This window comes from Aythya marila (genome assembly GCF_965140915.1).
Source record: "Aythya marila genome assembly, chromosome: 2".
NCBI classification, from domain to species: Eukaryota; Metazoa; Chordata; class Aves; order Anseriformes; family Anatidae; genus Aythya; species Aythya marila.
This window is the reverse complement of record NC_139043.1, coordinates 152081791-152105023: the sequence shown is the minus strand read 5'-3', so window position 1 is coordinate 152105023 and position 23233 is coordinate 152081791. Positions and strand designations below refer to the sequence as shown.

At 41.5% G+C, this 23233-nt stretch overlaps 1 protein-coding gene across 1 annotated transcript in view; it reads left to right on the top strand.

The window, feature by feature from the left end:
* The window catches only part of COL22A1 (collagen type XXII alpha 1 chain), a gene marked incomplete at its 5' end in the record, with an annotated part of 198133 nt that overhangs the window by 55613 nt on the left and 119287 nt on the right, over positions 1–23233 (top strand). The window contains 8 exons of the mRNA XM_082755403.1: positions 3788–3899; positions 11803–11926; positions 13598–13873; positions 14926–15006; positions 15599–15712; positions 16270–16314; positions 22262–22315; positions 23080–23115. Coding sequence (XP_082611529.1) covers positions 3788–3899; positions 11803–11926; positions 13598–13873; positions 14926–15006; positions 15599–15712; positions 16270–16314; positions 22262–22315; positions 23080–23115 — 842 coding nt within the window. The remainder of the gene's footprint in view (positions 1–3787; positions 3900–11802; positions 11927–13597; positions 13874–14925; positions 15007–15598; positions 15713–16269; positions 16315–22261; positions 22316–23079; positions 23116–23233) is intronic.

Genomic DNA, 23233 nt, shown 5'->3' with positions numbered 1-23233 from the left:
TTCTTTCCAGTCTCACCTGGGCAATCTGCCCAGACCAATCTCTCAACTCAACTGACAATATTTGGGGTTTGTTTCTTCTCCCTCTTAGAAATGGTATAATACCTGTTTAAGGGAATACATAAATGGTCAAGAGATACTATTAAGGAGATTCTGTAAATGGTCAGGATAGCAAACTTAAGATATTGCTCTTCTGATTTTAAAAATCTGCAACATTTATTCAATCCTGAATGCAAATGAGGCAAAACATAAATATGTAATTATGTAAACACAAATATGTAATTATGTAACCATAAATTATGTGTCATTATTTACATTTTTTTTCCTCTTGACTTCTGCTTCATTCAATGCAAAAAAAAAAAAAAAAAAAAAAAAAAAAAAAAAAAAAAAAAGATAATATGTACAATAGGTGGAACAGGTGGAAAATACCTCACTTCAGTGGTCTGAAAATTATGGTCTGTATGGGCTTCCATTCTAGTGAATGGAAGGAGGTAGGCACTGCCAAATAGTCATATGGCCTGTCTTTAGATAGGTCCAAGACAGATGTGTTGAGTCAGCTACCTAGATACTCCTGTATTTCTCTGCTGGCCCACAAGGACACTGAGGCAACCTGCATACATCAGAAGTCTCCTGTTTTGGACAGCTAAAATTAGGTGAGGTGCATCCCATTCTCAAAACACAGTTCTCTGTTTAGTGCATGGCCTGATGCTATATTTTCTGTAATGCTACTAAAATCCTTGAGGTAATGGACGATTGAAATGTCTATTGCCTCCTCAGGTTTGGTAGGCAATGAAATATCTAAGAGTGTGAGTCATTTCACCAGCTATTCACCAGCTACAGACTTTACTAGGTAAGGTTTAGCAAGGAGACTGAGCATCCTAAGCTCTCTTTATGTCAATGGAGACAAACATGCACTTTTAGCATCTGTTTTAGCATGAGATGAATCTTTCCCTAGAAGTGCATGTATTCAACCCTCTTTGCCTGAGAATCTATGTTATTACACTGTCTAAAGAGCTGACCTTTAGCTAGATGAAGTGCTCCATGTGAAGTGCTCTGAGAACATGAATTTGTTTCATAGCTCTCTCTAAGGAAATTAGAGGCAATACCTGAATTAAATACAGAGCAAAATCATGGTGTAATTAAGACAAAAGCATTTGCTGATTTTGGGTGTGCACTCTGACACATTTAGAGCTCAACTTTTCCATGAGACTAAAAGGCACTTCAAATTTTCAAAAAACAACCCTCGTTCATTTCTAAATTAAAAGTATATCAAAAAAATTTCAAGTTGTAAATCCATAGCCTGAATACGAAAAAGGTATAGTGATTTACTGGTGTGCTTTATTCAGTTCTGAATGCAATTGGACACTATAAGTTGTATGTGACCTACCCTAAGTACTGCAAGTTCTGCTTGCAAATAGTCCTAATAGCCTTGTTTGCATTTCATTGTGTTGTTTAGGAATCTCAGGGAAAAAAAAAAAAAAAAAAAAAGAGAGAGATGGAATAAACCTGACTCTTGGCTTATATCCACTGCAAAAACACGCTAGTGTGCACACCTCAATAGTTACTTGTGATGTGAATGCTAACTTAACTTGAGTTTTTAGAGAAAGATGAGTCTAAGTTTGGATCTGAGCTAACTTAGCAGGAAATCCTTGTCACTGTATCTTGTACTTGTGTACCTGAGCAACATTCAGCCTTACAAGGTCCATGGACTGAGCAATTCTTCATGGCTTTTAGACTCTTGTGACTTGACACTGTGACATGGCTTGGGCAGCTTTTCAGCCTTATTCATTCACACCTTAGCTCCTGTGAACAGTGCACAATTTTCCTTGCCTGCCAGTACTGGCTCTTACCAGCAAAGCTCAACTGCCTTCCTCGATTTTCTGCAGCTGGTGTAGATGAAGGATATGTATTGCATGATGAAATGAGCTATGGGAGAGTTTATATGGGCGACTCATACTGCATACTGTTTTTCATGTGATAGCCAGCAGGGAGCTCTCGTGTTCTGGTAGGGTCTATTTGCTACGATTTATAGCTGCAATCGTGGCTGATTACTGCATGTCAGAAGGGTGTATCACTAGCGTTGCTGCAGAGGTGATTATGAGGTGGAGCCATGAGGCCCTGGAGCATCTTAACTGCCTATTTGCCCTCCTGAAAGTCCAGTAAGAGCTGAAAATAGAGTGGGCAGGAGGGAAAAGCTGTTGACAGCCAAGAAAGTTACTGTAATACAAAAGGCCTCAACTTGGCACCAGGCAACCATTTCTGTCTTTTCAAACAATTAAGATTATATTTCTTCAGAAAAAGCAATTTCTTTAGAAAAAGCTCCATGTCAGAAGTTTTGTACTTTATTTGCTGTCTGCTGTCACATCTTGATCTGCCTGGAGGCTGGACCACACATTTTTTTTGCACCTATTTATTCCTATAAATTTGAAAAATGATATCATTAGGCAGGTTCCTTTTCCTATTGCAGCAGTTTTGAAGTCCTGCTGTGGCTTTCAGTGGAAAAGATTCACAAAGGGAACTAAGAAGCCCGAGAGTTTTAAGGCTTAAGTTCACTACACAAAAATGTTTGTCAATTCTGAAAAGGATTTAGGAGCTCACTAATTGAACAATGTTGAAACTCCTGTCATAGTTCAACATCAATTTACTAAAATAATTTGTTTTAATATCACCAGTTTCATGTATTGGAATACATCCATGGGATACCATATGTGCAGTCCTGTGTCTGAGAGGGGAAGGAGATGCTGGAATAACCCCAAAAAAGAAAGACATGGGTTCTGTTTTAAGCCACAGAAACACAGAATCACAGAATGGGTGAAGTTGGAAGGGACCCCTGGAGGTCATCTTCACCAACCCTCTGCTGAAGCAGGGTGGCCCAGGACTATGTCCAGAAAGCTTTTGGGGATCTACAAGGAGGGAGACAACACAACCTCTGGGCAAGCTGTTCCAGTCTTCAGTCTTTCCTAAGTCACTCTTGGCCTGGCTTTTGCACTGTCTTTGCCTCTAACTCCACAGTGTGTCTGGTTCTGGGAGCAGCTAATAGTTTGGATGTGCATTCTGTGGAGGTAGTTTGGAGGTAAATTCAGGATAGTTGAATCTACAGAGCACTGCAAGATACATTCAGGATCAAGGCACAGTTGTACCCACTCTGTCCCTGGCAGGGTTTAGTACCTGGGACTTTGTGTCACAAAAGCATGGGCTCTTTGTGGCTGGGAGGACATTGGTACTAGAGATGCATAGACCCACATGAACAGCTTGAGCTTGAGCTAATAAGCCTTGTCAGAACAAAGTCAGAAGCTTGACACAAGTGTCTGCAGTCCAGATTAACCACTCATAGTAATGATCAGTTAATTGGACTAGGTTGTATTAAAACTATTAGAAAAGTGTATGCAAACAAGTGCCTTGGACTAGCAATTTTCAATAAGTATTACAGTTTGCACACGTGCATTTTTCAACCTTATCTTAGACTTTCCAGGGATTAATGAATTATATAGTATTTTCAAGGCGCTGTGGCAATGCAAACAATAACTGTTGATTTCTGGAGAACTTTATTTTAATTTCTCCAAGACTTGTTACATTTTGACTCTGAGCTTGGTTTTGAGATTTTGGGCTAAGCAGATTAGGCCACATGAGAATTTTGTTCTGGCTTTTCCCAGCAACAAGGTTAATCTCTAAAGTGCTACATCTGTGGGCTAAGATAACCTAAGTACGGTTATAGACATTCCCCACTGCTCCCCTTTGTGTATATAGCAGCCTGATCAATGCCTTGTATTTGTACTTCTGATACGGACAGGATTTGACCTGATGGATTCGTTCAGCGTGAAACAGATCTTTGGAATGAAAGAAAATGGAATTCAGAGCTCTTATGTGCGACTTGGAAGTTTTCCTGTTGTTCAGAAAACTGAGTGAGTACCCTGGTCCTTCACTGTATTTTTGTCTGAGACTCTGATTTTTGTTGTTTGGTTCCTCTAGGTTTATTGTGAAGTACCTGGTACCTACAGATATTCTGCTGCTTTCATCAGCTCTTTCAGTCCCGCTGGCTCAGAATTTATAAAAGGTGCTTGGGATCCTCTGTACCAACTTGAGGCTTCATGCTGGTAGACAATGAGCCGGTCACAGTGTATCTCAATGGCTGTGAGGAGCAGTATTAAGAAAGTCACAAAATAATTTAGGGCCTAGTAAATAGACTCTAAAAGGAATATTTGGTAGCTCTCCTGTTGAGATACAGAATCATAGAATCATCTAGGCTGGAAGAGACTTTCAACACTGTCAAGTCCAACCATCTTGAACTGGAAGTGCAGGTCGTGACCTGGTTTTCTTTCTCCGCAAAGGGCACAGGCTCACGTCTTCTATCTCATGGATGCAGCTGGTGATGTGAGACTAGTCCCCACAGAGGTCTGAGCTTCTTCCCCTGTTGGCATCATGGGCAGATGGGAGATGTGGGTCACAATCTGTGTGTCTGTCTCCAAGAGGTTCTTGCATATTCTACATCCTGGGCATAAATGGAGGTGCAGCTCTTGATCTGAATCCTCACAGAGTAGAGATCCAGTGGGCAGGGCTTTGATCTCTTTGGGATTGCAGAAACGAGATAGGATAGCTCACCCACCATGGTGACACCACCTCTTCAGGAAGGTTGGGTTTGGGCAGTGGGGAGAAGGAGTTGCACTGTGTGTGAGAGCAGCAGGGAGGCATGGAGCTCAGTTTGACAAAAGTGTTTTAAGTAGGAAAAGTAAAGATTTAAGTTTTCTTGGGTAAAAAGTAAATGTTTAAGATTTCTAAAGTTTTAAGAATATAGATCTTGGAGTAGTCCAGTAGTTTCTGGGATCCGAAAAGCTCTGTGAACTAACTCTATGTAATTGGAAGAAACTCCTGCTGTCTTTTGCTCCTCTGTCCTTTTGCCACATATGTAAGGTGAAAATTAATTCCAAAGTGAAGATAATGACAGACTAATACAATGTCTAACAGTTGTGGAATTGTTCTGACCATAAGGAACTGAAGTTCAGGCAACCTTGAACATGTTTGCAGTCCCTTTTTGGTTTTTAGGAGATACTGAGTATTTTTTTCATGAAGTCCTGTAGAGACAATGTAAAACTGTCTACAGGATCATTTACACCATATTATTTCAGATATTTTTAGAAATATTAGCAAATAATACACTTCATAATCTGAATGTCATTTGTGGCACTGTAGTGTATCTTCTAACATTTTTCTTCTAAAAATTACCAAAGTAACTCCCCTCACTGTGAATTGTATAATGATGGTGATTCTCTGAGTTCAAGTGGGTTTTCTGGTGAAAGCTGCAGTTCAGAATATATTAAAATATATTTGATAATTGCAAGAGACCACTTTGTAGTAGATATTATCAGTTAGCTAATAAGGTTTTTGGCCTCATAGAAGAAGGAGCAGTTTTTAATCCTGTGTTACCATCAGTTTGGTCCCTGGAGCCTTTTATAACCTGAGGCTGCCAGTTGTGTCGTAGGCTATCAGACTGTTTTCTTTTTGGGTTGTCATTTGAGTTGTGCTAGCATTAGCCTTGAAAAGAGTGAGTGCATAATTTCACTGAGTAACCACAAGCCATAGATTGAATTGTCATCATTAACATCTTTGCAGTAAATTTCACTCTGCTGGTTTGAACTTCAGCTTAAAAAATCGATGGTAATTCTTTTCCTTCTTACAGATGAAGGCTGTTTTTTGTTGTTGTTGTTGGATTTTTCATGTTGTTGTTTGTTTGTTTTCGGTTTTGTCTCTTCTATTTAGCTCACTGCATCTTTGAGATTGTCCCGTGACTTTCATTTGCTTGATTTCACAATATATGTTAATCTTGTAGCCCACCTGGATTGATTTGCTCTTCTCTCCTCTCTTTCTTTCTCTCTCTATATATAAACACAACATAAAGAGTCTTAAAAAAAAAGTCCAAAAATGGTTTATTGAATGGAAAACTGTTTGCTCTAATGCCCATGAATGATGTCAAGTCTCAGGGCATGTAAGTTCATCATCTGGAAGAAGGCCAACAAACTAAGGCATCTTGGTCTTGACAAGTAGTGTATACATCGCTGATGTGTGCAGGGAAGGAAATAAACTTTTTTTTTTTTTTTTTTTTTTGTCTTACAACAGCTTGTGGGTACAATCCTTGCTTGCTGTGGCTTGTAATAACAAGCAGTAGTGTACTCTATCACTGGAGAGAATTACCATCAGGGCCTGTGTAGAAGGTAGCCCTCAATGCAGGGAACTGCAGCTTCTACTTAAGAAATTCTGGGAGTGTTGATCTACTGAACTGGAGCTCTGGGAAACAGGACTAATGCAATCCTCAGGTGTATAAGCAGGAACTTGCAAGTATGGGCTAACTATCTCTGTTATGAGGAACTCTGTCAGCACTTCTTTTTCCAGTCTTTGTGTCCATAATTCAATAGATAAGAATGAAATGAATGGAAGGTTAAAGAATCAGGAAACAAGTCTAATAGTGAGAAACTCAAGCACAACACAGTCAGGTAAAATTAAGAAGAAGTTAACAACTGGGGTGATCACCACTTATAAGCACCTTTGGGGAATGAAAGGTTAGTAGAGGGTCTTTGATGCAATGGATAGTGGTAGATTGAAAGCCAGTGCCTGCCTGTTAACATCATCAAAAAACAGCTTGGAAGAAATGCACTCTTCTAATGAATGCATTTACCCTCTGGAACAACTTACCATGGATTATAGAGAGCTGTCCATTTGCACTGCTTTTAGAAATTAAGAGCTGAAGCACTTTGTTCTTGTTTTTGCTGTTGATGTTCTCCCAGAAAAGCTGAGGAAGCAAAGCCAGACCAACCAGCTATGATGACTTTCCATCTGCTCAGATTGCATCCATTTATTTGTTCATGTTGTTTTTAAAATAAGTAGGATATTTTTGCCCAGTCTTTTTTTTTTTTTTTCCAATTGTCTATTTTGCCAATTGGGAGTAAAGTATCCTAAATTAGTACATTGAAATGACTAAGCTTCCTTTTAAATGATTAACAGAAACATAGAACTAAGGAAGATTTTTTTTTCTGTTTTCAGCCTTTTGCATTTTAACTTCCATACTCCTGTGGTTTGGGAATGAAACCAAATGGATATGTCGCTGCAGAAGGTGTCTGCATATTTGGTTCATTTTACTTGTTGGATGTCAGGATTCAGAGATGGTGCATATAGGGTCATTGCTCACAGAAAATGAAATCTCATAAGGCTGAACAAAACTGATAACTGGAATAATAAACAAAACAAAAACATCTGTCCTGTCTTGCAGATAACCTCAAGCAACATTTAGCAACTGATAGCTACATCTCATAATTAGATACAAAATCGTTAACCAAGTAATATATTTAATTCACTTCATTATCTGCTTAAAGGATTTGTATCATTTTATATAAACACTCGTACTTTTACAAAGTGCCAGCTTAGTTGCATGGGAAATGTGCCTATTAATCTTCCAATCTGGAGCCTACACCCATGAACTTTCTTCCCGTTCATAGTGAGGCACCCTGCGAGTGATCAAATGCAACAGACAGGATGCAATCTGTGTCCTGGGCACTGCGGGACTGGCAGGTATCTCTAGCTGCCTGAGGACTAGTCTATTGCTAGTGCTTCTCCCCACAGCTCAGGTATCTGGGGCTCTCCTGCTGCTTGCTCATGGCTCCTCAGTGGATCTTCTGTGCCCCAGATTTTGGGTTTGGTTTATTCAGGCATGTTTCTCTTCACGGTTGTCTTGGCTAATGACAACATTTTGGCTCACTAACCCATTCTCTCCTCCGTTTATTTCTTCTGGTCCTAACTCCAAAGGCTTCATTCTGCAATGTATATCCCTCAGTCTCCTTTTGCCTGATCTGGCTCCAGCCTGGCTTGGTTCTTATCCCAGCTGCCACCTCACAGAACTTCTTGATGCTTGGCTGGCTGTTCCTGTCTGGAATAGCCTGTTGTTACTGCCCCTTCCCTTCCCTTCCCTTCCCTTCCCTTCCCTTCCCTTCCCTTCCCTTCCCTTCCCTTCCCTTCCCTTCCCTTCCCTTCCCTTCCCTTCCCTTCCCTTCCCTTCCCTTCCCTTCCCTTCCCTTCCCTTCCCTTCCCTTCCCTTCCCTTCCCTTCCCTTCCCTTCCCTTCCCTTCCCTTCCCTTCCCTTCCCCCTCTTCTTCTGCTTCTCATCCTCCTCTTCCTACTTAGTGGTTAGTGGTTTTTAGTTGAGGTGAAAATGGTCAGATTTTCTAGGTGTATTCATTATGTCCCTTCCTCACCAAATGCAAACACCTTATTAATAACCATTACATTCCGTGTCTGAAATGAGAACCGATAATCTTATTTTTCTCCACTGTATTATTGTTATAGATGTAGGATATCACTCTGATTGTTACAGATGTAAGCTCTTATGCCAAACAAAAACATGTAAGAAGGAGGATATATCGTGTAAATGGAAAATGGCTAAGAGAGTCTCCTGCCTGGTCATTATCATCTTTTCTTTGTAGAAGTTGTGATTTACCTGACCTTGGTGATGGTTTAATTAACTCTTAGACCAACCTGCAGCACCAGAGGATTCCCATGTCTTGGAGTTTTATAATGAGCTCTTCTGCAATCCATCCTGTTGTCAGAGTTATAGACCAAGAAGCCGGCAGAGAGCTCCCTGTAGGTACCAGCCATCCAGCAAAGCTCCATAATATGGATCATCAGTTCAATTCAGCCTTGAGTGAAAGAAGGAAGTAAAACATACCCAGGGACAGCAATTCCTGCCCTTGGATTCCTAAGTATAGCTGGGCTTTTAGATGGACATCACTTTTTAGTGAGGAAAGAAATGAAAGCTCATAAACAGAGGTGCTGTTATTTATGCAGTAATGCGTCTCTGTAAAAGATGCAAGGACCAAGGACTTGAGAAACAGCTTTTATCATATCTTCAGAGCAATGAGCGTTTTTAGGTTTGCTTTTGGCAGGGAGCCTTTTTCTGTCTGGTACTTGCAGTCAGTTCTTCAGCACCTTAAAAAATCAGTTGAGGTTGACAGGTAATAGGTCATTATAGCTTTCTATCAGTGTAAGTCAACCCAATGGACCATTTGCCAGCCTCTGTGTGACGATGTGTGGCCAGACTCACAAGGATATTTAGGTACCTAATTCTCAGTTATTTCTGTGGGTATTAAGCATCTGAAAACCTTTTTCTGAATTTAAGCTTGCATGGTGATATTCCTGTTTCCAGATCAAAAGTATACAGAGAGACTGTCTGAGCTCAGAGGCCAGCAATCAGCTCTTCCAGATTTGGTTGTAGGCTGTCAGGCCCAACACGGTATCATCACAAGGGATTAACTTCAACCACATGCCCGTATACCTACCTGCTCAGCAAAGCAGCGATGCCACAGTTACAGACACTGCCTTTAATTTGTGCTAGGAATGAAGCACGCCTGTATACATGGAGTTGTAAAAGCAACAAGGAAAGGCAGCATGGAAAGCAAGAGTCAAGCTGCTGTTGATGTGATAACAGCAAACGTGGTATGGACCAGGACAGCTAAGCACCCCCAGACCTGTAAATCTGCCATCTTGTGCCACCTGGGGATTAACTGAGAAACCATTTTTCTGCTTTGCTTTAATTCGGGAGGAGGTTAGAGTTGGTGGTGGCATGTAGCCAGAAAAATAAGTCAGTAGGGTTCTTTTGTGCCCAAAAGGCAAACCAGAGTCCTAAAAATCTGGGTAGGGACGCAGCCCACTAAACCCAGCTGTGATGATGAAGGTAGGTGGTGAGGAGTGAGTTAAGTTAAATGCACTGGGCATCTATTCTGAAACAGCAGAGGTTTAGGAGCTGAGCCACAGGGAAATTTCCATACAAACTGCACTCTCATGTGGAAATGTTCAAGAGGATGCAGTGATAAGAAAAGTGTTTTTAGCTGTCAGTCTTCCACCTTGCTGAAGTTTCTTGATCTGTCAATGATGTTAAAAGCCAAGCAAAGCTTCTTCTTTGACAAACACAGAGACAATGAGTGTCCAAAGCCATTTGACAGGAAATTTGCACGAGGGCATGTCAACAGTTCAAGAGACCTGGCTGGGTGCCCTCTCGGGAGGGCTGATGTGACCAACTTTGCTCCCTCTTGCCAAATATCCCCTAGTTTTTCTTGGTGGTTTTCAGTGCCCAGTCATGCCAGTTTTATTCTCCATGGCAGCTCTGCCATGTGACAACTGACAGGCTTCTTGTTTCATTGTTAAGGGAGGGAATGTCTGGTTATTTTGTGTACCACAGGGGAGATCAATGCTGGCATGAGGTGGATCTGTGACCAGGGAGGGATGGTTCATGAATGCCTATTACTGAGAAATAAGACAGCCTTGTCTGCTCTCCAAAGGGAAGGAGCTGGTTTAGTTTTCTCTTGTGCTGGAAGACTCCAGAAGGTGCCTTTGCCCCCAGTGGGAAGACCAGCTTATAATGATGCATAGTCTCCATGGGCTTTTTATACAGCAAAAACTACAGCAGTGGAAAAAAAAATCACAGTAATACTTATTCTGAAATTTAAACTTGGCTAAAAATACAGGAAATTCAAAGCACTGACTAAATGATGATTGAATATTTTGGCCTTCAACTTTTGCTGTAAATGTAAAACAAAGCATTCTGGAAATGCTGAAGATGAGATTTTTGCCTTAAACTCCAGTAACAACTTCTAGCTTTGCATGCCGTTGGGTTAACCGTGCCAGTTTCTGCATAGCAATGGACTGTGTTGAGTATTCAGTATTCCTTAAGAGTACTCTCTTCACTGTTTTGCTCTTTTGCTCTTTATTAACTGCTGCTGTTGTCTTTTTTTTTTTTTTTTTCCTAATGGGTGCTTATGCCTGACTGCTCAGATGTCCAGAAGCAAAGACATGATATTTAGGAAGGGCCTATTTAGGAGTAATCAGAGGAGCAGGCTGTCCTGGGCATTAGGAACAATGAAGTTTGCTGGGTAGCTGGGACTATTCAACTGGGAAAAGAGATAGCTTAGAGGCAATATAAGTAAAGTTTGCAAAATCATGAATGCAATAAAAAAATAGAAAAATAATTGGTTCATTGTGTTGCACCGTTATAAAGAGAGCATAAAGAGAAATCATAAAGAGTTGGAGGGAGGGAGAGCATGTTTGTTCCATTCATCCTCATTCCTAGATGTCCATTTATGCCTAGTGACAAAAAATTGTGATTTTGGGTTAATTATCCCTTCTGTCCAGCTCATTTCTGGTATGTTCTTATGTTGGGGTTGAGTCAAACAGTGCTGGTTTTGGTTAATTCAGACTTATGCGTGGACCATGGTGTCACAATGAACAAATTTCTGCCTAAGGTACTTGTAAAGTGTGATTTGAGAAGGTTCTGTTCTCCCAGGCCGCCAGCCAAGGAAAATATCCTTGGGCAGGAATGAGGTGTAGTGCCTATTTTGGGGGAAATATCACAATATTTGTTACTATAATTTGGTACATTTATAGAGGATTTCAAGCATGCCTGTCCACTGTCAGATTTCAGAGGTCTCCAGTGCATCTAGAGAAGAACAGGACGATTTGCTGCATGCTTGAACTGAATCATCAGGTGAAAATCAATTGCTTTGACATGATGAATCTGAGACTGAAGCTTTTTGCTGTTCCTTATTTAACCTGAGAGCTTCATTGTTGGAATGGAGAAGGGCTCCTCAAGGACAGAACCACCTGGAGGGCACAAGCTCATGTTCATCTTTTTTAAGCTGCCAAATACAGCAGATTTTGTGGGAACGACATGATACTTTTGGGAAGCATTGTTGGGACACGCAGAGTTTTTAGAAATTCTGCTCTACACTGCTAAGCCTGATACATTGCTCTCTTTTTCCCTCCCCATGCCAGGGATGTATTCCCACAAGGTCTGCCTGATGAATATGCCTTTGTAACTACCTTCAAATTCCGGAAGGCTTCCAGAAAAGAAGACTGGTATATTTGGCAGATTATTGACAAGTACGGCATACCACAGGTATGAGACCCTAAGGTTGGAGTAAAGGGCCATCTTTTCCAATCTAACATTCTTAGTATTATACTAAGCTTAGAGATTTGAGTGTGCTTCAGCAGGAGATGGTTTGGTTGGGTTGTATGTTTTTCAGGGTTTTATGTTTTGTTGGAGACAGCTGAAAACCTGAACTGTGTAGATGGAGAGAGAAAAAAGAACTCAAGATTCTCAGTAATATTTTCAAAAGCGCCTTCAATTGTGGTGCCAAAAGTGTTCTTAGAGCCTCATGAGCCTTGTTTCATGCACAGTCTCTTGAACTTTGGCCACTAAGTGTTTGTGTACCTGCTTAGTTTACAGACAGCTGACACTTCTAAGCCAGCACTGATCTGAGACGGCATTTCTAGCCAGCATGGTGCCCAGCTGCATGGAGATGTTGTGTCAGGTTTGGAGGCAGCCTACCCTGTGTTGCTTCCATCAGGCACAGTTTGGTGCCAATGTGGCCAAACTCCTTTCAGCTTTGCAGCTCATGGATGCTCCACTGCTTCCCCAGGCTCTGAGCTCTGCTCCATTCCCTGCTGCTTGCCAGTAACTGTCTGTCTTTGATAAAAGAGAAAATCAATTTTTAAATGAGCTAGGAGTATAACGTCTTCAAAAGCCTATGTTTACCTACTCCGTAGCTTGCAACATGGGGTATGTGTAGCACGATGTTGCTAGGAATGGCTTGTGGAGAGAAAGGCAGAGACATGTAAAGGAAGAAAGATGGAGGGAATCAATGGTGAGGTATTGATTCTGCAGTGATCAAGTGGAGTGGTGTAATTTAATACAAGATTAAAATGGAATTTTGTTTTCACTCATTTGAAAATGCTTTGCCTAAGAGTGGTCACCTGGGACTTCATTTTTTATGTATTACACTATATAATTTTACTCTGAAAGGAAGACATTTGAGGCCATCTATCCTTAAACTTCTAGCTTTCCTCCATCACTAGGCATTGTCTCTTTTATTTCTAATTAAATGATTTAGGTCAGGAACCAGTCTTCAGCACTGACTTCAAGTCGCACAGCTTGTCTGTGTCCACACTGTGTAATAACACGGTCCTGGGTCTCCTCAGAGCCCGAGGCATAATCATTATTGTGTGTTTTGGTCTTCAGTTCAAAGTGTCTTGAATAATCTGTAATGCTACAGCGGAGCAGACTGTTTGCATATCAGGAAATGAGGGGTTTGTCCATGCCCTGTGGGATGGTTGAGGACATGTGAGGGGGACTAAAGAGCACAGAGCCTGCTGGGAAGTAGTGGAGGATTGCACAGGGTAAAGGGATCCAAAACAGGCTCAGCTTTGTCTGTATACTTTTGGGGAGACGTCTCTGACATGTGCTAGCACCCAACCGTGCCCAAGCATTGCCAGGGAGGCATTATGGTGGCATGGGATGAAACCATACCAGGGACAGTGCTCATGAGGAGAGGCAAGGTCAGGATGGTCAAGGGTTTGTGCTCAAGCCAGTGCCCAGCCCTGTCTGTTCACTAGAACAGGTATAGGCTCCCTATCCAACTTCATATCTCATCCAAAAGAACATCCTCTGCTCTTTGCATCAGCTTCTAACCAAATGCCTGTCTTTGGGGTGTCAGTTGCAATGGAAAGCAGGCAGGAGGAAGGAGGAGGCTGTACACCTAATGGCAAAATCACCTCTGTCTGTTTTCAGGTCTCAATCCGTCTGGACGGAGAGAACAAAGCCGTGGAGTACAATGCCGTTGGGCTCACCAAAGATGCCGTGAGAGTGGTCTTCCGCAGCGCACGAGTCAGTGATCTCTTTGACCGCAGCTGGCACAAGATTGCCCTCAGCATTCAGTCAACAGCTGTCTCGCTGTACATAGACTGCAAGCTGGTGCAGATGCTGCCTATTGAAGACAGGGAAAATATTGACATTCAGGGAAAGACTGTGATTGGCAAACGTTTGTATGATAGTGTCCCTATTGATGTAAGTACTGCGTGTATCAAGTAGAACTGGTGTAACTTTCAGTGCTGGGCTTGCAGCATGTGATTGTATTTTGGGGCGTTTTTGTTGTAAATGTCCCTTATCCTAAAGCAGCATAACTGGAATATTACCTGTGTTGCACAGCTAAAACAGATTGGCATTTCATCGCGTGTAAGACTTGTGGCCTTTTTATGCGAGATTGTCAATATCTATGTAAAAGGGATTAAAAATGAGAAATGTATTTCATCTTTCGGTCTAGTCCCAGGATACACAAGAGTTAAGATCAGAGACAAAATCATCCATAAATATGATCGAAATAAGTACTGAGCTACACACATAAAGATGTTTTTCTGTCCAGTCTGGCCTTATGAAGGTTTCCACTTGTGACAGCAAGGGATGGGGAAAAAAAAGAAATCCTGATGACTAAGTAGAGTCATGACATAGTCTCTATTCCTTGGAAAATAAGGCTGATATTAAATGGCTCTTGCTCTAATTGAACTTAAGGTTATACCTGCACATTGGTCTGGTTGCTGCATTAACCTGGTATAACTTAAGCATGATGGGTGGTTTGAGACTTAGGTAATCTTTCTTAGCTGCACAACAAGGATGGGATGTGCATATTAAGTGTGCTAATAGCATTTCTCACACAGGGGTAAATGGTCAGAAGATGCAAGTCGCAACAGGAGAAAAACAAACCTTATATCTAGATGAAATTCTAGGAAGGATATAGGTGGGCAAAATATGTCTTCCCAGACAGGAATTTGGCCAGGACACAGCGATTAGCAGAGTTCCTTATTGTATTAAAACCTGCATCACAGAGTTAATAGGCGTATTCAGGGGCTCATTAACACAGCACTCTTGAAGAATGCTGAGATATTGGTCTGTTATTGAGAGAGAAAGAAAGAGATTGACTACGGGAGTCACAGAATCGCCATGAATTTAGCCCCATCTGGTTTTTATTTGCATTCATCTGCACTGTGTGTATCCAAACAAAAGGACATGTGGTCTTTAATAATTCACTGTCTCTGAGACTATTGCCTCACTTTGTCTTCCAGTTTGATCTTCAGCGGATGGTTATTTACTGTGATTCTCGGCATGCTGAGCTGGAGACCTGCTGTGACATTCCCTCTGGACCAGTAAGCTTCTTTTTGTCATTAATTCATTTTCACATGAACACTCTTCATTGAAATCTATTACACAAACCAGGAAATTTATGACAGTGTGGGTTTATCATTTTTATAATGATGGTGAATCAAACCTAGCTATATAATTGGTAAAGTAGCAGTGCCAGAAGAGAACTGTAAAGGGATGAGTATGAGGAATTTGAAGTTTCCAAGTCACTTTTTCCCTGTCAAACTGTCATGGGAAACAAAACCCTGAAGTGATGATGGAACAACAGAAATTCAGCATGAAATATTCAGCACGAATCCCACTGGTTTTATTTGGGGAGAGCTAACACAGTGCCAGTTACTGCTTAGTTTCCTGTGCCCAGCTCTCAGTAGTCACTTCCACTCCCCTTTCACTCTTCTCCTCTCGATCCTGGTTAAAGAGATTCATTGTTCATTTTGCCACATTTTCTCCCATTGCTCGAATGAATGGCTTTTGTGGGATTTCATTCCTAACATATTTAGCTGTGCAGTAATGCCTATGCGGTTTCTCTAAAGTGGGTGGAAGATAAAGTTTTCTAGCATCAAAGTCTTCATCATGACCCTGAGTGTTTGGGTACAGTGCCAGGTCACGGTCCTGACAGAAGCACCTCCCATGGAAGTGAAGCCCACTGTTGGCAGCGAGCAAGTTGCCCACCTCAAGACCGTCAATTGCTCCTGTTCTGCTGGAGAAAAGGTGAGTGTAGAGTGTGTTTTTTTTTCTGGTATGTTGAATGGGTTTGGAAATAATGATACCATGCAAGTGAGTTATAAGAAAGACCGTGTTTGTGAAGTGCTTGGAGACCTAGTGGTGGTAAGCACTTCACAGAAAGAACCAGATGGTGGGATGTCTATAGAGGTAATGGCAATCTTCCCAGGTGTTTTATCTTTATTTAATTCAGTTTTGATCGTGCTGATAGTCTTGAAAGCAACCTTGGAGAACAAAGTGGTTATTTTTATCCACCCCAGTCTTGTGCATCGTTCTTCAGTTGAGTAGGAAGAAATTCTGGAAATAAATATAGCCACCCTGAGAAAGATCTCATACCTTTTAAAAATCATATAATGCTTGTATTGGCTGTGACTGGGACCTCTGAGCAGCCAACTTCACTGTCACTGCTTGTGAAGACCTGTCACTTTTAGCCTGCTGTCCACTAAAACCAGAAAACCTTTCTGTTGTTCTCAATGACTGTGGGATTGGGTCCCTTTGTTATATAATGGCAAGATCCATCTGACTAATCATGTTTTTTTCTTTAGGGTGAGAGAGGCCCAATCGGCCCTGAAGGTCCCAAAGGCCAAAAGGTCAGTAAGATGTGCTGGTTCATCTGTCTGATAAAGCCAACAATAAAAAAAGGCAGTTTCAGAGTAAATAGAGGAGTTGAAGATTTTGAGAAATAAGGATCAATTTGACATATCACTAAGTTCAGATACTTTTCAATGACCTTGGAGTGCTGGGGACTCTGCCTGACTCGTAGCTTTGCTCTAGGCTTGCATTTGAGCCTCTGTTGCCACTTGAGAATAAACGTGTTCCAAAGTCTTTTCACATAGGTTCTAAACTGGTGTTTTTTGCAAACTCCTATTTTTCACTGGGTCATGCACAGCTTTCATGATGAGTCACCTGGAAACCCTTCTGTGCTGAGCCTTGCTCAGCAGCACTAGATAGCTGTAGGTTAGGTAGCAGCCTCCCAGTCACTCTCTACAATGTCTCCTGAGAATGGGGCAAGGGATTAGCCACAATCTGTTATTAACGAGCGCATTTTAGTCATGAGCTGATGTTAAATACAGGCCACTTTCCTTAGTACTCTTCTTCCTAGATAACAGGGTAGGAGAACGGTTGTGATGGCTGCTTCAGGTTTCACAGTGCAACCTCTATATTATCCTGCATGTTCTGCAAGCTTCTTTGATGTGTGTGTGTTGTGCACATTCAACACGCAGGCATTCTCCTTCTTGCATGGCTCTAGTTCGAGCTGTGAAACAGACTTAGAGGAGAACACTTGTACTGGAAGAAAACAAGGGTTCATATTGCTTTAGAGGTGAAAGTTGGTGGTGTTGGTGGTTCCCAGTTTCACCATCTGTGTGATTAAAAAGCCTTTGGGGAAGAATCTGTATTCAAAAATGTTTCTATATGAATCACTTTTGCAAATTCAGTGACTGAATTTAAAACTGGTGAATAAACTCACTGCAGCCCAGCAAAAGGTATTCGGTTGTCCTGAAACACTGTGAGAGAGGAGAGGAGAGGAAAAATATCAGGGTTTTGGAAGGTCAGATATCCTCAGCACTGATTTTGTTGTGGTGGTGTTGGTGTTTTTTGTTGTTTTGTTTTGGTTTTTGTTTGTTTTTTTGGGGGGGCAAACTTTGCTCTTCTGCCTGCAGAGAGAAACCTTGAGTGATGAGGATCTGTGTTTGGGGGTATGTTTTCTGCTGGCAATAAAGAGCACGGGTGCATTAGTGTTCAGATGTGCCTGACTGAAACTGCAGAAAATATTTCCTTATGGGAATATAAATAGCAACTTTCTATTTTAATCTGTGACAGCCTAAATAATAAGGGGCTGTTTTGAAGAATGGCAGAGCCATGACTCCTGTGAGGGGGCTGCAGAAGGGCGATGAGGGTTATAATAAAAGTGCCCTGCAGCAGCATCCCGTTGTCTTTCAGTGCTTTGACAAGGTCTGCACACTGGCAAGGATGTCTGTAGTGTGCAGCACGGCACAGTGTAGGAGGTATTAGTTGTTTACATAACAGGCTATGTCCAAGCACCACAGCAGGAGCCTTTTTTTAACAGATCTCCAAATGGCTGTCCCACCCCTGCAGGTGGGTGACTCGATGGCTCTGGAGATGTGTATGGCTTTTTGTTGGATGTAGTGTTCCATGACTTGCATGCTACTAAGGTAGGGCCATGTCACAGGCACTGAGAGTCGGGGATGATGCCACTTAGATGGCTCTGACAGCAGTCTGGTACAAACAACTGATGATTTGAGGCAGACAGCTTAGCTTCTTTATCTGCTAAAGAAGGCAAGCCATAGATTTGATTCCTGACTAGCAAAGATTAAATAATATATAAAGCCCTTGACAACAGTCCTTGCACAGGCCAGCCAAAGACCAGCTTGCTGGAGATCAGCTTTGTCCCAATCCCTGCTCTCTGTGCAGAGACAAATTTCTCTCCCCTCCTTTCTATTTGTGTATTATTGAGCCACCCAAACTGAAATGCTGGCAATAGGGAAGAAAGGAGGTGCTATTTGCAGCTCTCCAGTATTACCATGAGGTGGGCCAAGGCCCCACAGAAATGACTGGCTTCTGCATTATGGGGTAGAGGTGTCCAAAATACGGTCTAGGGTCATTCAACTCGTCTCCTTGTTTCTAAGGGGCAAGGTTTTAAAGTTGTGTTGTTGTGTAATGAGGATGGCTCTAAAGTTTTTTTTAAGGGAATGAATATTGAATATTTCTATTTGTTACATAAATCGAAGAGCTGTGGCTTCAAGAAATGCTACAAAAAAAAAATAATAAAAAAAAATCCATATCCACCATACTCTTAGGTTTGATTAAAACACGCTAGCAAGCAAGTACAGCCTAAGAAAAGACTAAGCATTAATTGACTAAATGGAGAGGTGGGAGTAAACTAATTAAGAAGGAAAGGAATTATCAGAAAAAGGTAGAAACAGTGATGTCAGGACTCTGAGTCAGAAGTCATGATTTTCTCTATAGACATCAACATAATTGAGCATCTCTTTATTGGGGGTGAGTTGCAAGGCTGAAATCTAATCCTAAATAACCAGAGCCCTAGGGATATTTAAGTGGACTGTAGGCACTTGGGCATTATCCAGAAGTATTTTACAGGCTGGTACTGAGAAATACCCCACAAGGGACCTTATGGCCATATAAGTACCCAGGAAAGCAGCTGATGTAGCTGCTTCAAAAAAAAACTATGTGCAGCTGGTGTGAGTCACCTGAGAAATGAGTCCCACTAGGGGGTACTAATAGCAGTGGAGATCAATGACAGAAACCAAAATAAACCCCTTGCCCCCAAAAGGGGGATCTTTGGAGAGGCTGATAAAAGGAAGAGGACTGTAACACTATTTCTCTAGAGTAAGATAGTTGTTATTGTTGTTTTGTCTTGGATTTCTTTGTTTGTTTTTCCCTGGATTAGAGCAGTAGCTGGTGGCTTATTCATTCCTTGTCCAAAGTAGAAATAATGGCTACTTTTTTTTTTTTTTTTTTTTTTTTTTTTACTTTTTTTTTTTTTCTTTTCTTTTCAGTCAGTTTGAGGGTCTGTTTAGCAAAGTGATTGTGACAGTCATCTATCCGGGTTGAAGGCAAAGAGATTAGTGTTCAGGCTCCATTATCCTGAGGTCCCAAAATATATTTCTTCTTTTGGTAAGGGTTGTTTAGACAAGCTTTTCCTATGGTGCTATCTGACTGGGGTAATACTCCAAGCATATACCCTGCATGGGAGGATAATGAGTTTCTGTCCTTCTTTAATTTGACTTTCAAAACCCATGGCAAAACAGGAGCTTGCAGTTACTAGAAAAAAGTAGAAAAAAATATCTTAGAGATGAACATTTTTGCTTCAGTCATCTATGCTGCCAAACTTGGGTTTCTGTATGGAGACGCACTGTACATGTTTTGGAAGGAGATACAGTAAAGGATGGTGTTGGGGAAGAGCAAGATAGGAAATAGCCTTGGAAGAATTGGCTTGAACTTGGGTCTTATTGACAAGTTTTAGATTCTAACAGCCCAATGGAATATATTTTCCTTCTGTACTTGCCACCCATGCTGTGTTTTTTGGAGGCAGACAGGCTGGCTGGAGCACTGGGCTGATGGTCAGTGGGCTTCTGTTCTCTTCTAGGACTGCTGTCAATCTGTGCTCCAAGTTTAAGGAAAATCTTTTATATGTGGGATCTGTTTCCATCCACTTCACAGAAATGGTGTTGCTTACCTGCCTTTGACTATAATGGTGTTTGGTTTTTTTTCCTCTTGGCAAAATTGATATGGATGTTTTCAAAAGCCTATCTGCATCAGGGGAAAAGAAAGCATGATTTTGAAAAATATTTCAGTTTCTGGTGCAGCTAAACACATTTTTTGGACAGAGATCAGGACAAAATGAATCACAGAATCACAGAATTTCTAGGTTGGAAGAGACCTCAAGATCATCGAGTCCAACCTCTGACCTAACGCTAGCAGTCCCCACTAAACCATATCCCTAAGCTCTACATCTAAACGTCTTTTGAAGACTTCCAGGGATGGTGACTCCACCACTTCCCTGGGCAGCCAATTGAGATAAAAAAAGAAATCCTATGCAGTCCACGTGGGACGACTGGGGAGTGGTCAACTGGGATGACTGGTCACTGGATTTACTGCCATTGTGGCAGTTGAAAATTCCCATTCCAGGTCTGAGATATTTTCAGCCTGATACCATGTCTACACCAGACTACCTAAACTGCCTACAATCAAAAGTCAATGGCGGGTACCAACAGGTGAGGCATGTGCAAGGAACAGTGTTACTGTGTTTCAGCATGATGGATGGAAGGCTCAGCAGTATTGCTGGTATATGTGTTCTGGGTGAGAACCAGGCAGGAGGTAACTAGAGGTGCATAGGCAGAGCCTTCTGCTCTCCATCACCTCCTGGTGCAGGAGGACTCAAAGGAGTGACTGGCAACACTAAAAATAGCTTTAAACAGGTCATTTATGTACATACGTACATAAGTAATGTACGTATGCTCAGCTGGTCCCTCTTCCAGTCTTAAGACTCTGGAGTACATGACCATGATTTTCAGGCATTTTTTTCTGCACTTGTAGGTTTTATCATCTTTAGTTCTATATTTGATAGATGTTTATCAAATGGTACATCTTCCTTGGCTCTCTGTTTATTTCACTCCTTAACCTGGAAAATATTTTCTCTTTCCTGGGTGAAAACTATCCTTCTTCTACGGGGCCCCCGGCACAAGAAGGACATGGAAGCACTAGAACAAGTCCAGAGGAGGGCCACAAAGATGATCAAGGGGTTGGAGCACCTCTTTGATGAAGACAGGCTGAGGAGGTTGGGGTTGTTCAGCCTTGAGAAGAGAAGGCTCCAGAAGCACCTTACAGCAGCCTGCAAGTGCCTAAAGGGGGCTACAGAAGAGCTGCGGAGGGACTCTTTGTCAGGCAGTGCAGTGATAGGACAAGGGGGGGGTGTCTTTAAACTAAGAAATAGAAGATTATGATTAGATATAAGGAATAAATTCTTTCCTCAGAGGATGCTGAGGCACTGGCCCAGAGAAGCTGTGGATGCCCCATCCCTGGTGGCGTTCAAGGACAGGCTGGATGGGGCTTTGGGCAACCTGGTCTGGTGGGAGGTGTCCCTGCCCATGGCAGAGGGGTTATAAACTGATGGTCTTCAGGGTCCCTTCCAATCCAAACTATTCTATGATTCCTAGAAAACAAGTGAAGATAAAGTTTTGTCTGGGTTTTATTTGATCACTGTTCCTCCCTATATACTTGTTTTTCCAGTTTTTGTTTCCCTACCAATCATAATTTGGATTTTTTTAATGTTTTCAACTATCTTTTTACATCTTACCTTTCTTTCATTTCCATTTGTGGAAGCAGTGAGAGTGACTGTGTGTGTTGTACCTTTCTGCTAGGGAATGGAGGAGTTGGCTGATCATGAAAACCTGATGTGAATGAAAACAATGTTTTTTCAAAATTGGAAGTATAAATATAACTCTAAAGTCCTGACAATATTTACAGGTTTATTTTTTCCACATCTTAGGTGTGCACCCTCTAGGTGTTATGCAAACCAACTTTCTAAGTTCTTCCTGGTTTAAGAGAAAATAATGACTTTTGAAGTACTTCACAATAGAGAGCTCTATGCCTAGCCAGTGCACCCTGAAGGGTTCCAGCAGTATTTTCATATGAAAAATAGAGTGCAAAATCAATCTGAGAGCTTGGGCATTCAAGTCTGTATAAATGTAATGAAGTCCACCCCGTCCTTCTGGACTTTCAGCAGGAGCTGAAATCTCAGTAGAGACTAGTGGGAACAGAAGTATCCACAATCTCAGCCAAGCCCTCATTGCACTGCTCTCCAAAAAGCAAGTAAAAAATAATGAACAACCAAATAAAACCACAAGGCAGCCAAAACATAACTGTGAAGTGCAAACACCAACATCATGCAGCTCACAAGTGAGGACAATGGGGAGGATAAGTGGAAATTTTTGTCCATTATTTCTGGGCCTGTGGTTATCTCTGTGGTATCAACAACCTTTCTTCTTTTTGAAGGGAGAAAGCGGCAGTCAAGGGCTTCCTGGACTCAGAGGAGAAAAAGGAGAGTCAGTAAGTAAGAAATAGAATGATTTTTAGATAACAAGGTGGAAATACAAGTAGTTTTTCTGTCCTCTACATGGAACATTTGCTCACAGTGTTAGTGTACTCTGTTTAATATGTTTCTCTTGCTGGGCCTTTATACCAGGGAGAAACTGGTCTTTCTAGCATCCATTGGCCTTTCAGGTGGGAATGGATGGGTTCATCCCTGAGTTTAGTTGATAATTAACTTAGTATTGGCATTTTAGTTAAAATATGTGTCTTGGATGTACTTGATTTTAGCACAGCTGCACGTCCAGCAGAGGACAGTAAGAGGCAACTACACACAAAGAAGATGCAAATCTCTCCCAACTTCTTTACATTCAGATAACCAAGATCCTGCTTTCCCCAGCTGCAATTAGTGCAAATGCCAGGCTGAGTTTTTAAGCAAGGAGGTTTTTAACCCTCAGTCTAATTAGAGTTGCTGGCATCTTTGATTTTGAAAATGTAATATCAGACTCTGGTATCGGTGAAAAACAAGATGTGTTTTCTGGTGCTAGAGTAGGAGAATTGGGGATGGGCTATCTATTTTAATTTGTAACTGAAGTATTTTTGAGGGATTTTGCCCCGAAAAGTAACTTTACATACATTAACCATCCTGTGATTTTGTGCATATATTTATTAGTGATATTTATGCACACACACACATAGATATCAAGGAAAAGATGAAATATGTATTTACAGTATAGTTTGACACCCTTGCTATTAAATGTACGTTCTTCTTTTTGCATTTCTAGGGCAGAGCCTATGGCAGAGGAGAAAAAGGAGAAAAGGTAAGATCTAATCCATTCTTGAACTAATTAAATGAGAGATGCTTGCTTAGCTTGGAGGTAACTTTTGGAGGGCACAGAATGCAATAGATGTGATACAATTGGATCTTTGTGGGGAAGT